Source organism: Protopterus annectens, chromosome 17.part0 (assembly GCF_019279795.1).
Source record: "Protopterus annectens isolate FY-2018-M chromosome 17.part0, PAN1.0, whole genome shotgun sequence".
Taxonomy (NCBI): domain Eukaryota; kingdom Metazoa; phylum Chordata; order Ceratodontiformes; family Protopteridae; genus Protopterus; species Protopterus annectens.
In genome coordinates this window covers 72,783,482-72,798,434 of record NC_056751.1, presented here as the reverse complement: position 1 = coordinate 72,798,434, position 14,953 = coordinate 72,783,482, and the positions used below count along the sequence as shown (strand labels likewise).

General features: G+C 37.3%; 1 protein-coding gene across 1 annotated transcript in view; it reads left to right on the top strand.

Annotated features, from left to right (window-relative positions):
• Nucleotides 1-201: 201 nt before the first annotated feature.
• LOC122791403 (neuronal acetylcholine receptor subunit alpha-7-like) overlaps nt 202-14,953 on the top strand; it is a 2,335,909-nt gene continuing 2,321,157 nt past the window's right edge. Inside the window, exons 1-2 of the mRNA XM_044059149.1 lie at nt 202-265; nt 582-721. Coding sequence (XP_043915084.1) covers nt 202-265; nt 582-721 — 204 coding nt within the window. The remainder of the gene's footprint in view (nt 266-581; nt 722-14,953) is intronic.

Genomic DNA, 14,953 nt, shown 5'->3' with positions numbered 1-14,953 from the left:
CACAGTTTTTATTGTGGTCACTAGGTAGAGTACCCTTATCTAGAGTAGCCAAACCAGTGCAGACCTTTTTTCTTTTCCAGAAAAGTCTTCAGTGAGAACTAGTCTTCTTATACAGACATCCCTATCTTGATAGCTCTTTTAGATCCATTCAGATGGAAAGCAGATGACAACGGGACCTCACACCATTGATGGCATTAGCAGATGAAGCAGAATTATCACATCCAAGCTTGTGATATAAAGGCATTTATATTTTCATCTGCTGTTTGTATGATGCATTCATCCACTGACTTTATGGGGGAGGCAGTCAGAAATTAGTAGTGCTACTCAATGTGATCAGGAATTTTTTCTTTAAAATTTTCAAGTTTTGTAGGGCTAATGTGGAAGACAAACATGCATATATAGCCACATTCCATGAAGCTAGAAACATTTGGAAAAAACAATCATTCTTGTCAAGTAGTGTTTTCTTAAATTAAGTAGGTCATGTTGTATATTTATTTTGTATTAGGTGCATAATTTTACTGTAATGAGCATTTACATTAAATGATCCATTCTGATGTAATGATTATTTTGTTTTCTGTTAGATTCTTATCAGGGTGAATACCAAAGGAAATTATACAGGGAACTGTTGAAAAACTACAACCGCCTTGAACGCCCAGTATTTAATGATTCTCAGCCTGTTGTTGTAGAGCTACGTATCACCTTGCTACAGATAATTGATGTGGTAAGATAAAATGCTTAACCTTTCACTCATCTGTGATTGTTTTTATCTTATTGAAAGTTCTAGAATGCATATTCATAAAACGGCACTTTAGCTCTCGTTTCTGGATAGTTTGCCGACTGTACCATATTTACTGATGATTAAGCAAAGTATGTTTTAATTAATACAATTTCATAGCATGTATAACGAGCATTCCAAGAGATTGTTAAATGATGTTTTATATAAAGCATGCCAGTTTCATTTGGGAGAGGGTTGCAGAAGAGATGAAGAGGTGGTACCTTGTTGACCGCAGGTGATGATAATGACTGCTGCTGCTGCTTTTGTACTGTAACTCTGCTATAGCCACGCACTGGCGATGCATCTACTGGACAATTGTGCTCATTTTTGTATTTTGGTTTTTGAAGGACTATGAATATTCCCTTACTGAATATTCAGTATCAGAATTATGGATGTGTTATATGTGCATGCTTCTTCTGCATTTGAATATGTAAGACAGTAGGATCAAACAATATGCAAATAATATCATGCACTGTTGTTACTTGTGCATTTTGTGTAGTACTCGGTGATATGTATGTTTGTGTGTGTAAGTATGACTGTGTGTGTGTGTATATGTGTATATCTATCTATATATCTACCCACATATATATGTGTATATGTATACATATATGGCTACTTTTAAATTTCACACGTTCAAAATGTTGACTTTCTTATGGTCGAGCCATAAGATTGAAGTTTTTAAACTTTGAACCGTTTAAATGGAGATCTCCGTACAGTGTGGAACAGTATATTTACCATTTTTTTCACTGTAGTGCAATCTTGGAGTAGGTATATTTAATTAGCAGGGGGTGTGAGGGGTGTATGGGAGGCTTGTCCCTCTGCAAAAATGTAAAAAAAAAAAAAAAAAATCTTTTTTTTTTTTTTTTTGCTTTTATGTATTTATTTATTTATTTATTTTCATTATTTAAAATTCGAAGTTTTAAAACTTCGATCTTATGGTCTCGATCATAAGAAAATCGAGGTTTTAAATTTCAAAATTTAGAAGTAGACCCATACACACACACAAACACACACACACAACTGCTTATATACGTACACTTGTGTGGTATGTCTTATTGTATGCGTAGTCTACCTGAATAATGTTCAGATTCGTTATGAAAATGCAAGCATAGAACAGTAAACGTACATGGATTTGATCATAAAGATAATATTGGTCAGACTGATTCAGAGAATGTGTGAGGCAAATGCGAGTTTATATTGCAGTGATATGTTCTTGTGTTAAAACAGAACTAATAACTGGTACCATTTGGTTATGGACCACCAAAAATCATATTTTAAAAAATCCTATTGTAGGTCTAGTTAATGAAAGGTTGCAATGCATATCTTCTAGAATGGCATACAGAATTTAAAAAGGAACTAAATAAATGTGGAATAGTTAAAATAAACTTTTAAATGTATATTAAAATTCTGACATTGTAAAGAAAGAAAGAAAAGATCTATGATATATAATGAACTGAAATGGAAAAAAATGATGATTTTCTGTAATGCATGTTTACATATGTCTTAAGTGATAATTTAATAAAGGTGTTTAACAACTTCTGACATTCATGGGACAAAACACATGCACAAATAATGCATTCATTTTTAAAAGAATTAATTGGAATTCAACGTCTACAAAATAGCAGGAAATAAAAAAGCAAATAAGCAGTTTTCACCCGAGATATATTATCCTTGAAGGTTTGCTGCCCGAGTACAGTATCATGGAAATGTCTGCACTAACATTTAACAGATGTCTGAACTTAGTGTTTTCCATAAGTGCACGTCTAGACATTTAAATAATGTGACCTTGAATCTCTTATACTATTTATCCTATAATCCATTTCAGCACAGATTGAGAAAGGAACAACATGCTTAGGCTGTTTCAATCTGTAAGGTGTTAGTTTTTTCTTTCATTTTTTTATCCAGTGTAAAATTATTTAAAGACATTTAGCAATTCAAATGAATACTTTTCACTGGCACATCTTTGATATTGTGACTCTCCCTGCATTAACACATAGAGACATACAAATATTTTAAGCACGTGCATTAATGCTCTTCTAGCCTGTCAATATACCAAAACATACACACATGGGCTCATGTGCACACACGCATACACTTGTATCTTTGTGCATTTATATTTTATGTTTGCATGTATATGCACTCAGTAGGGAAAGTATATATCCACACGTCCCAGAGACCAATGACCCTAAGTGTCAAGTCTCTGATGCACATATGTCAATAACTGTTTCCTTCAGGAAATCAGGACAAATTTGGTTTCCACGTGTGTGCAACTTTTTTTGTTTTGGGAGTTTTCTTCCTTCTTTACGTCTGTGTGACATTGAAGTTGATGTATATAAGTTCAGGGTATGGGAGGGGGCAGACCAGCAAAACAATGCTTACTTATGACCATTCATATTGGAAATGAAAAAGTGCCTATGTAAAACATTCCTTTGATTAAACTGATCCCATTCTGCCATGATTTGGAATTATATTCCAACAGTCTAAGTGAATGTTTAAGCACTGGGTACAAAAGATACCAGCAGCATATATGGAGAGAGTCTTGGTGCCATTATTAAGAAGCTAATTCTAGATATGTGGCCTTATCATAGAATTGAAAACATGGTGCTGCAGTGTTGCACATCACTTTAACTGAAAATTTGTGTTAGACAAAGATGTAGAGTGTTGCTCGTCTTGTCTATATTCAATAAGATGATGGGGCTGGGTGTTCATTCAAGTAGTTTACTACACACAAACACATCTGGATGGAGAACGGTAACATTAAACTTAAATTAACTAACTAACTGACTGTCTACTGTACACATTTTATTATATTTTTTATTTTTATTTTATTTTACAATTGTTGACCGGGCTAGTCTAGCTGGATACATGTCCATTTTCAGTAGAGGCCCGGGGAGAAAAGCTCCAAGAAATCATGCATAGTTAAAACAGAAGTTATTACAGATATTATAAAACAGCAAGTATTACAAAAGCTAATTATAATAAAAAATATATATATTTTTTTTTTTATCCCCCTCCCCCCACCCACAGGTACATGCAAATTGCAAAACACTTAGTGATTACATGATCAGGTGCAAGATACATATATGTTGTATAATAGTATTTTAAAGAATACATAAATGGAAGAAAAGAAAGGATGTAGGGTGAGGTATAGAGGATAGGAAAATAATTAGTCTGGGTTAGTACAGGAGCATAGCCAGTGTTTATTGAAGTATAGTTTTAGGTTCTTTTTAAAAAGTGAGAGAGAAGACTGAGAAGTGATTTCTGAGGGTAGTTTATTCCATATTTTTCCAACAGCGTTCGAAAATAAGGATTCACCTGCTGAGTTGTTGGGTTTAGTAGTATTGATCAGTAGTTTGTTTGAGGAGCGTAGATTTTTGAGATTATTATAAGGTGTAATTAGGGTAGAGAGTATTGGGGTGTTGCTAGGTTGATACAGGGTCTTGTGGATTAACTGGTGAAGTTGGAGCTGGTTAAGTAGTTCTAGCCAGTTTAGATGTCGTAGATTTAGGCAGTGATGGGTTCTAATAGGAGAACCTGTTGCAAATCTAGCAATATTGTTATAGGATGTTGCTAGTTTATTGAGGTTGTTTTTAGAGAGATTGGTGTATATAGGAGAAGCATAGAGGAGAGTGGAGGTTAGGTGAGTTCTGGCTATAGTGGTCCTAGCTTCTGGTGTAAGATAGGGTTTAATTCTGTAAAGGGATCCTAGTTTTTTGTTAACTAATTTTATTGTGGTGTTTATATGTGTCAAAGTTAAGATTGTTGTCTATTGTTATTCCTAGCAGTTTAGTGGTTGGTTCAGGAGTGATAAGAGTACCGTTGTTAGAAGTGAGATTGAAATGGAAAGAGGTGGACTTTCAGGTTGGTGTAAAGAGTAGTAGTTTAGTTTTCTTGGGGTTTAAGAGGAGGCAGCGGTGTGAGAACCATTGTTCTACAGTGTTGAAAGATTTTTGAGTAAGATTATGAAGTTCAGTTTGAGAGGAGGCTGAGCAGATTATGGTAGAGTCATCTGCATATTGAATACAGGCGGAGTAAGGAATAGCAGAACTCAGGTCATTAATATAAATGGAAAATAGGAGTGGGCCTAGTATTGAGCCCTGTGGGACCCCAAGGGAGATAGAGAGGTGATTCGATAGTTTATTTTGCCAGAGTACAGCCTGCTGGCGATTTTCAAGGTAGGATCTGAACCAGCTCATAGATAGAGGATCGAGTGAGAGTTTAGTGTATGGAGGAGTAGTTGGTGATTAACCATGTCAAAAGCTTTAGATAAGTCAATGAAAACTGCAGATGAGAGAAGATTCATGCATGCACATGCATGCTTACACCTCGGCTGCTCACTACAAAATGGCACTTTTGCTTGCACGTGCTCAGTACTTATATGCAAGTGCCCACTGACTGTAATGGCTATTAAAGGAACATACACACTCTGATCTACATCCTCCCTCTTTGACTAGTTGGTCATACAAATTATACAAATATATACAATGACAATCATGTCCAGGTTGCTGTGTATTTGAGAGTAGGTCTTGAGATATGACCTGACCTCGTAATGTAGTAACTAGAACTGGGTTTAGCAACAGGGAGAGTCACTGGGGAATGTTCTTCTTGTGGACTTTCGGGGATACTTTCAGGAACAGGAACACATGATGAAATGTTCTCTGGAACAGAAACATTAGACAAATCACACTGAGAATTAGAGTCCTTGTTACAAGCAAAATGTTGCAACACTGGTAGTAAATATTTCTGATTCCACCTGAATTCCATACTTTATGACTCAATAATGTACAATCTCAGTTCTTCACACAAATGTTTCACAAGCCCTATCTGCTCAAATACTTTTGTTGTCTGCCTCCTCACTATCTCTCCTTTTAACAGATTCAGAGGTATGTTGGTTTAATCATAGTAAAACTTTTGGGACAAACACTTCTTTAGAAGTTGAGTTTTTACTGATTTGTTGTTTTTAGCACTTGGAACCAACAAATTCTTACTGATTGGCAGTGTGGTTTTGGTTTGTCTCGACATTAACCTCTGGGCAGGTGAACTAAGAAGATTGTCACAAGGTATGTTTCTGAGATTTAGCAGATTTGGAAAAATATTAGTATTGTCACGTTTAGACTTTTCCACCAGCTGTTTTGCACTTTGAACTGCATGTTCTGCCAAGTCATTTGATGGTGGGTATTCAGGACTGCTCATAACATGAACAAAGTCCCACGTTTCAGCAAATCTTTTAAACTGCTGACTTGCAAACTGTGAACCATTGTCAGAAATGACTTTGTGTGGACTACCATGGACAGAAAAATGTTTCTTCAACTTCTTAATGACAGTATTGGATGTCAGATTAGGAAGTAGGTCAATCTCGAACCAATTTGAATAAGAGTCTAACACCAAGTAACACTGACCATTCCATTCAAAAATGTCTGTAGCTACTGTCAACCAAGGTAGTTCAGGAATCTAGCTTAGCTGAAGTGGTTCTTTTTTGGTAATGTGGTTTAGTACTATTGCAGTCAGAACAAGCTGAAAGTTCTTTCTCAATGTCTTTTGACAAAGAAGGCCAAAATACTAGTCCTCTTGCCCTGGGTTGCCACAACACAAAATTTGAATATACTCTTGTTGCAAGGATTTTGGAACAATCACTTTTAGACCTTTCATGATGATACCATCTTCCATCATAATCTTGCCTCTGTAAGGAAAATACTGCTGCACATCTGGTAGCAAACAAGATTTGCTTTGACAGACATCCTCAACTGATAAAGTGGTCGAACTTCTGGAGAATTGGGTCTGAAGCATTGTGAGGTCTAAGCTGATCAGAACATCTGGAAGAAAAATTTTTCACTTCCATGACTTCAAAATCAGGTTTCTCATTTTCGTGCTATTCAGCATTTTTTCTGGGTGATCAGGATAAAGTATCAGCAAGATAGCCTTTTGTGTAAACCATGTTTGCCTTTTGTGTAAACCAAGTGAAAATTGAACTTTTGCAATTTAAACATCATGTGTTGCAATCTTGCAGGAGCTGTGTGCATTGGCTTTTTTAAAATAGTGACCAAAAGTTTGTGATCAGTCTCGATTTAAACAGGTCAATCATAAATACAATCATGGAATTTCGAACCTGCAAACACAATTGCCAAGAGCTCTTTCTCTGTCTGAGCATACTGTATCTCAGGCTAGGTTAAGGTTTTAGATGCATAGGGTACTAGTCTGCCCTCTTCAAGAATGACTTCACCAAGACCAAATCTCGAAGCATTACAAGTTTGTGAACATCATAATATCTTAAAGTGGATGGACTGGCAAATGCTCTTTGGTGTTGTTCTGATCAGGACCAAGTTATGTCTTTGTGAGTCAGTTCTATTAGCAGTGCTGAAAGGTCACTCATATCTGGAATGAACTTGCACAAATAGATGACCATGCCAAGAAAACATAAGGAGGTGACATTGTCCAGAGGTGGCATCTCAAGTATTGTAGATTGCTTGGAAGGAACTAGTCAAATGCCTGCACTGAAAAACAAATGACCCACATAAATAACTTCTTGTAGCCTGAGTTTGCATTTCTGAAGATTAAGATTCACCTCACAAACATGTTCCAGCACTTTCCTGAGGTTTCTATCATGTTCAACTCCACAATTGCCTCCTACAAGAATATCATCTACTATAATTGCACATGGATAGACAGAAAAAAATTTGCTCCATTGCATGTTGAAAGACTTCACTGGCAGAATTTATCCAAAAGGGCATTCTCAAAAATCTGAACCTTCCAAATGGTGTACTGAAAGTGGTAAGAAATAAAGATTCTCAGTCAAGCAAAATTTGCCAAAATGAACTTTTTTTCATCTAAGACAGAAAAAAACAGTAGTGTTTGGCATAAGAGCAACAACTTCTTTGATTGTACGCATTGGATGATGAGGTTATTTTAGTGCTTTGTTCAAATCTCTTGGATCACTACAAACTAATATCATCTGAGCTTTTCTTATGAGCTACCTCCATGGAGGATACCCATTCAGTTCTTTCTTCTACTGTACAAATTACACCTAAATGAACCATTCTGTCTAGCCCAGCTTTGGCTCTGCCTTGCAGGGCTACCGGAACTTTTCTTGCTGGTCTGATAACTGGGCTTAATTCTGGGTCTAACTTCATGAAAAATACAACTGGGAGTTTGCCTAATCTGTCTTCAAAAAGATCAGCATAGTCAGAAAAAAATATTTTGTGCAAAATGTTCATTGTTATATATGCTTACATGGTGGACTTCTGCCTTAAATGTCTCTGAGGCCTAACAATGACTGTACATGCCTCTTGACTACATAAAATTGCAAGTCATAGCAGTTCCCAGCAGAGTAACATGAAAGCACCACTGAGCCTTTGGTTTGGACTTCTTCACCACTATAAGCAACACGCTTTGCACACTTTGCCAGCTCAAGCTTCTCACCAGCACTTACTCTGGCAAATATTTCTGCTGACATAACATTGCACTTTGAACCTGAATCAACTTTGAGCTCTATGGGTCTCTCATTAATCAGAATAATACAAAATACTTTATTCTTTGCCCAGAAATCTACTGCATTGACTGTTTCACCAAGCACAGACATACCATCAACATGAAAAGTGGGTCGCAGCTTTCTAGTTGATCAATGTGCCTCTTTTAAATGGTCTCTTTTAATAAAAGAATGTGCCTCTTTTAATTTATAGAACCTTTTGAAATGATTCCACTTTTTACATGTGTGGCACCGCTGACCAAAAGCTAAGCTCTTTTCTCTTTTGGGCTGAAGGCTGCCTCCACAATTATGACAGTTGACTATGAGGCTTGCCACAGATTTTGTTGTCACCCCTCTGCTTCACTGAGCATGCTCTGGCTTTTACTGGAACTGCCCTGGAATTTGCTAAAAAGGCTTGGGGTTTCACTGAAGCAGCCACACTAGTTGGCCTGTATCTTTTAACCACGTGTTGCATACTATCAACATTAACACTGGAAGGCACAGGAAGCCTGCTTTTCTCTTTTGTAAGCATATCTGTGTGTTTTTCTGTGACTTCATATATCTGACAAATCTCTATGGCCTTATTACTCTTGCTCAACCACTCTCCAGTTTACAGCCACATTATTATCAAATACAAGTGGACCAGGTCTGTGAAATCCTTCTACTACGCCAAGAAAATGCTTTTGTAATTATGTTCAAATGTACACATACATGCCAGGTACTCCAAAAAGTATTCATCTGTACCACACTTTATCCAAAATGACTGTACTTTGCAAAGTAACTGTACTGTAATACTACACAAACATACAAACACTTTGCACACCTCAGATTCCTCGAATAGCTTTAGTTAATATGAAAAAGCACATAGTGAAGACTATGGTCATTTTCTCTTTTTTAAACATTTTATGAGATTCAAAAGGTATTTCTAGCACTTTTGTAAGCATTTCGAGTATTTTTATCAATATGTCATAATTTCTAACATTTCATTAAATTAGAAAGTTGTTTTGAAAGGTTTTAATGCTTCATTTTATATTTGAGTAAAAAATTATTTAATTGAGTTTTAGTACCTGGATTTGTCTTTCTGACCTGATTGCGAATCATCTGAGCAGGGATGATCCACTCCTGTATATTCCTCCGACTGTAACTGCCTGCTCATGGTCTTGAAGAAGTTTTAGTCTGGATCCCATTCTGACACCATGTTGCCCGTCTTGGGTCTATTCAATAAGACGATGAGGCTGGGTGTTCATTTAAGTATTTATTATACACAGACATCAGGATGGAGAACGGTAATATTAAACTTAAACGAACTAAGTCCCTGACTACGATACACATGCATGCTTACACCTTGGCTGTTCACTACAAAATGGCACTCTGGCTTGCACGGGCACACTAGTTATATGCACATGCTCACTGACTGGAATGGCTCTTAAAGGAACATACACACTCTGATCTACAAAGGACAAATTGTAAAAAACTGTAAAAAGTATGGATACATAGCCTTTAATTTGATTAATCTGGGCTACAGTAGATAAGTTCACACTTGACCAAAGGAAGATAAAAGTTAGTTTGGGTTTCATGATTGAAATAAGAGGCTTGGTTCCTTGCTGACTGGTAACTCGACCTCTCTTATTGCACCCCACATAATTCACTTGAGGCTTAAGATGCCTCACTGTATGTTTAGTGAAACATTCCTAACTAGGATTTACAGAAATTAAATACTTTATTTTATTATATTTCTCCCTAACTAGGACTTTTCTTGACTGGACAGTTTTTACTGAACATAATATACTTCTGACAAATGTATCTGTAGAAAACCTTCAGGTGAGTTTACAAAATATAGGTTCATAGGTTCATACGTACTTACTATGGTATTGCTAGATTAGAATCTTCAGAATCCCAGCCATACATTGCCAAGAAGTTTATTTTTTTAAACCTTGTGTTTTTGGTACAAATAACATAGATGTCTTTTATTTTAGGGATGAATAAACCCAGAGTCCAGCAGACATTTATATGTTGCCCCTATCCACAAGGAACAAAGGTGCTAAACCAAGAGTGAACTTGTGGTTTCCCATTCATCCATTTACCCATATTATGCTTGACTATAGTAAGAGATGTACTTTGTTTTGTGTGGAAAAGAAGAAGATTCCAGAAATGTGATATTCTCTGTCATACATATCAAGCCCTCTAGTATGTTCTGTTTATGTTGCCAACAAAATTAAGATATCCTCTGTGGGCATTTATGTCACTACTAAACTTGAGATTTTGCAGTACATATCCAGCAGAGTGCTAGCACTACATACAGCCTTTATTGCAACTTGTATGGAAAGGACATTATGTATTATTCTCAATTTTTAGTCACCAATAATAAATGCAGCACTTTCTGCCCCCCTGCATTATCCTACAGCCTTCCTACGCTCTCCTGCATTATCCTGCAGCCTTCCTACGCTCCCCTGCATTATCCTACAGCTTTCCTATGCTCCCCTGCATTATCCTACAGCCTTCCTACGCTCCCCTGCATTATCCTACAGCCTTCCTATGCTCCCCTGCATTATCCTACAGCCTTCCTACGCTCACCTGCATTATCCTACAGCCTTCCAATGCTCCCCTGCATTATCATACAGCCTTCCTATGCTCCCCTGCATTATCCTACAACCTTCCTACACTCCCCTGTATTATCCTACAGCCTTCCTACGCTCTCCTGCATTATCCTACAGCCTACCTACACTACCCTGTATTATCCTACAGCCTTCCTACACTCCCCTGTATTATCCTACAGCCTTCCTATGCTCCCCTGTATTATCCTACAACCTTCCTACGCTCCCCTGTATTATTCTACAGCCTTCCTACGCTCCCCTGCATTATCCTACAGCCTTCCTATGCTCCCCTACATTATCCTACAGCCTTCCTACGCTCCCCTGCATTATCCTACAGCCTTCCAACGCTCCCCTGCATTATCCTGCAGCCTTCCTATGCTCCCCTGCATACAGCCTTCCTACACTTCCCTGCATTATCCTACAGCCTTCCTATGCTCCCCTGCATTATCCTACAGCCTTACTACACTTCCCTGTATTATCCAACAGCCTTACTACGCTCCCCTGTATTATCCTACAGCCTTCATACACTCCCCTGCATTATCCTACAGCCTTCCTATGCTCCCCTGCATTATCCTACAGCCTTCCTATGCTCCCTTGCATTATCCTACAGCCTTCCTACGCTCCCCTGTATTATCCTACAGCCTTCCTATGCTCCCTTGCATTATCCTACAGCCTTCCTACGCTCCCCTGTATTATCCTACAGCCTTCCTATGCTCCCCTGCATTAACCTACAGCCTTCCTACACAATGCCTAATATTCCATTGCTGGGTCTACAAGCTTCTCCTTGTTTCTCCCCCAACTTGTTCTAATTTAGTTGGAGCTGGTACAGATGTAAATGGTGACCTGGAGGTCTAGCCATTTGCATTTGGCTGGGGGGGGGATTTTAATTTTCTGCCTTTGTATTTTACTTTAAATGGCCTGTACCTTTTATTTCTCCCACATGGTTTCAGTGGTTGCATCCAAGGGGCACAATGTGCATCATGTCACCCTGCCTCAGTGGCAGCTGAGCCATGTCTACCGCCCTTTGTTTGGACTGCATCCCTTCATGATGATATCACCAGCCTCCACCACAAGGAATGCCCATAGAACTAGCCACACCCGTCACTCCCCATCACTCCATCAGTCACCTGAGCCACTAATCGAACCAGGGTTGGCAGGGCTGGAGTTCCATTCGTTCAGGGTGTTATCCATCTATGCCACCAGAGCAGTCAGACACAGTAATTTAATACCTAAACAATATCTGTTGTACATGATATACCATGCATATTTTTACAAGCAAAATTATTTATTAATAGTTTTTAAAACACTATAGCATTTATACAGATTTTTCAGTTGTAGTAAACCTTTTATGAGGACAGATAGTAAATCTGGATATTTTTTCATTTAGTACTGAAGTGATACAAGTGTAAGTCTCTATAAACAGTTGATTTTGTTTTGTTAAGTATACCAAACTGATGAAGTCTGATTAGCACAACTGGTTGGCCTAATAAAAGCCACTTTTTTGAACATAAGTTTGAGTACTTGATTTCTTGTCCCAATATATCTATATCATTGTAATTTACTACCTCATTCTCCTGCCAGAAAGAGTATATAGCTTTTACGACCTTTTACTTATTTTATTATATATTTTCATGCATCATTATGTAATATGCATATTAGGAATGCTCTTTTATCTTGCATATAATGTATGGTCAACTCTATTACTTGCCTTATATTTTGCTTATTTTCTTTTATTGTATTCACAAATTAATATTTGTAACCACTGATTGATTTTTTTTAATCTGTTTAATGTGTATTGTGGAGCTTTTCTCTCTGGGACTCCACTGAAAATGGGCTCATACCCTATCAGACTTTCTGGATAAACACATTTTGTATTTATTTATTTTATATTTGTTGACCGGGTTTGTCCGACTGGGCTACAAATGCCCATTTTCAGCAGTGGCCCGAGGAGAAAAGCTCCAATAGAAAATAGAAATTTTACATATTAAATACATATAGAAATACATTCATCAGTACCACAGATTATTGCATTACAGTGTCATACATTAAACTGTGGCAAGTGAAATACATAGAAGCACATTCATCAGAGGGATACATTCATAATTACATATTATATACATAATAGTGCAATAGTTACATAGCTGAAATATTTTACTAGTTATGTTTGTACAGTGATATACCAAGAGGAGAAGATAAAGTAATAAGTTTGTTTATAGAAGGGAAGGAAGAGAGAAGAGAAGTAGAAGGTTATAGGGGAGTGTTTACGGGGGATAATTACATTGGTAAGTCCATTTTTCATGAAGGTATCTTTTGTAGCGGTTTTGAATTGACTGGGATGTTCAAGGGATCTTATATCTAGTGGTAGGCTATTCCAAGCCTTGGAAGGGTTAAAGCTATAGTCCTTGGTTTGTAGATTTTTAGTAGACCTTGTTCAGAACTGCAGAGTAATCTAGTGGGTAGGTAGTGAGAAATTAAAGATGAGATAGTTGGAATGAATAATTTGAAACTGATTATATCGAAGCAGGTTAGGTAATTCTAGCCAATTTAGTTCTTTTAATGAGAGACAGTAATGTGATTTTTAAGAATTCTGGGCAGCAAATCTGGCAATCCTGTTATAAGTTGTTTCTAACTCATTTAGTAGTCCATTGTTGAGGCTGGTGAGTATTTGGGAGCTATAAAGTAAAGTGGGTATGAGGTAGGAATTTGAAAGGGTTAGTTTTGCTGTTTTGGTAAGATATTTTTTGTTTCTATAGAGGAGACCTAGCTTGAGATGTGTTTTTCGGATACAATTATTGATGTGCAAATCAAAGGTTAGTCTATCATCAATAGTAACACCTAACAGTTTTGTATTGGTGTCCACCTGTATTTGAGTTATATTTTGTGACAGTATGGAGAAGGAAGACTTTATGTGGTTAAGGTTTTTAGGGAGAAAGAGTAGTAAATTGGTTTTCTTTGGATTAAGGATAAGTTGGTTTTCAGATAGCCAGTTTTCTACAGAGTTAAAACAGGACTGTGTGTCTGACTTTAGTTGAGTTGGTGATTCAGCAATAGTGATAAGTGTAGAATCATCTACGTATTGTATCAGTGAGGATCCAGGACAGGAAGAGTAGAGAAGGTTGGTAAAGATGTTAAAAAGATGGGGCCCAAGGATGGAGCCTTATGGAACACCCGTTTTAACAGGAAGAAGAGGGGAGAAAGCTGAGAGCCATTTGACTGATTGGAGTCTATCAGAGAGCTAGCTGTTAAACCAAGATATGGTGGATGGAGAGAAGTATAAGTTTGCTAGTTTAAGGAGGAGAATTTTATGAGAGACTGTATCAAAGGCTTTAGAGAGGTCAATGAAGAGACAGGAAATAAGTTTGTTACCGTCTCTAGCTAGTGATACAGAGTTTAGGAAAGACAGGAGAGCTGTAGTAGTGCTGTGCATGGGACGAAAGCCATGTTGGGTAGGTGTGAGTAGATTTTCTTGCAGAAGGTAGTGTAAGACAGAATTTTGGAGAATGATGAGAGTATGGTTATGGGTCTAAAAGTAGTTATATCTGTAGAATTTCCTCCTTTGTGTATTGGAAGGATGTAAAATTGTTTCCAGATGGAAGGGACTATGGATTCTGTAATAGAGCGGTTTATTAGAATAGAAACAGGGAAAGCAAGAACAGCAGCAGCAGCCTGAAGGAATGTGGAGGGAATGTTGTCTACGGATGTGGAGCGAGGTTTTAATTTAGATAGTAGAGTTTTAATATAGTTAGTGGAGACAGGTTTGAGGGAGAAGGTAGTGGTAAGGTTACTACTGATGGAAGAGTTTGAGCTATTAGGTCTATTATTGTTGGTGGGATGGTTTGTGTCTTGATTTAGTAATTTGGATATTGAGTCTATAAAGTAGTTGTTAAATATGGAGGCAGTTTCCTCGTGTTTTGTCAGTATGAGGGTTAGGGGAGGCTTACGTACCTAGGTGTAGTATTTGATTTACAGAGTGCCAGAACATTTTTAGGGTTGGATTTAAAGGTAGAAGATGGATTATTATAGAAGTTTTTCTTATCTTTATTTATGTGACTTTTGGCAAGATTTCTAAGTTCTTTATATTTCTGGAGGTCTGGTTGATGTTTAGTTTTAGTCAAAATTTTC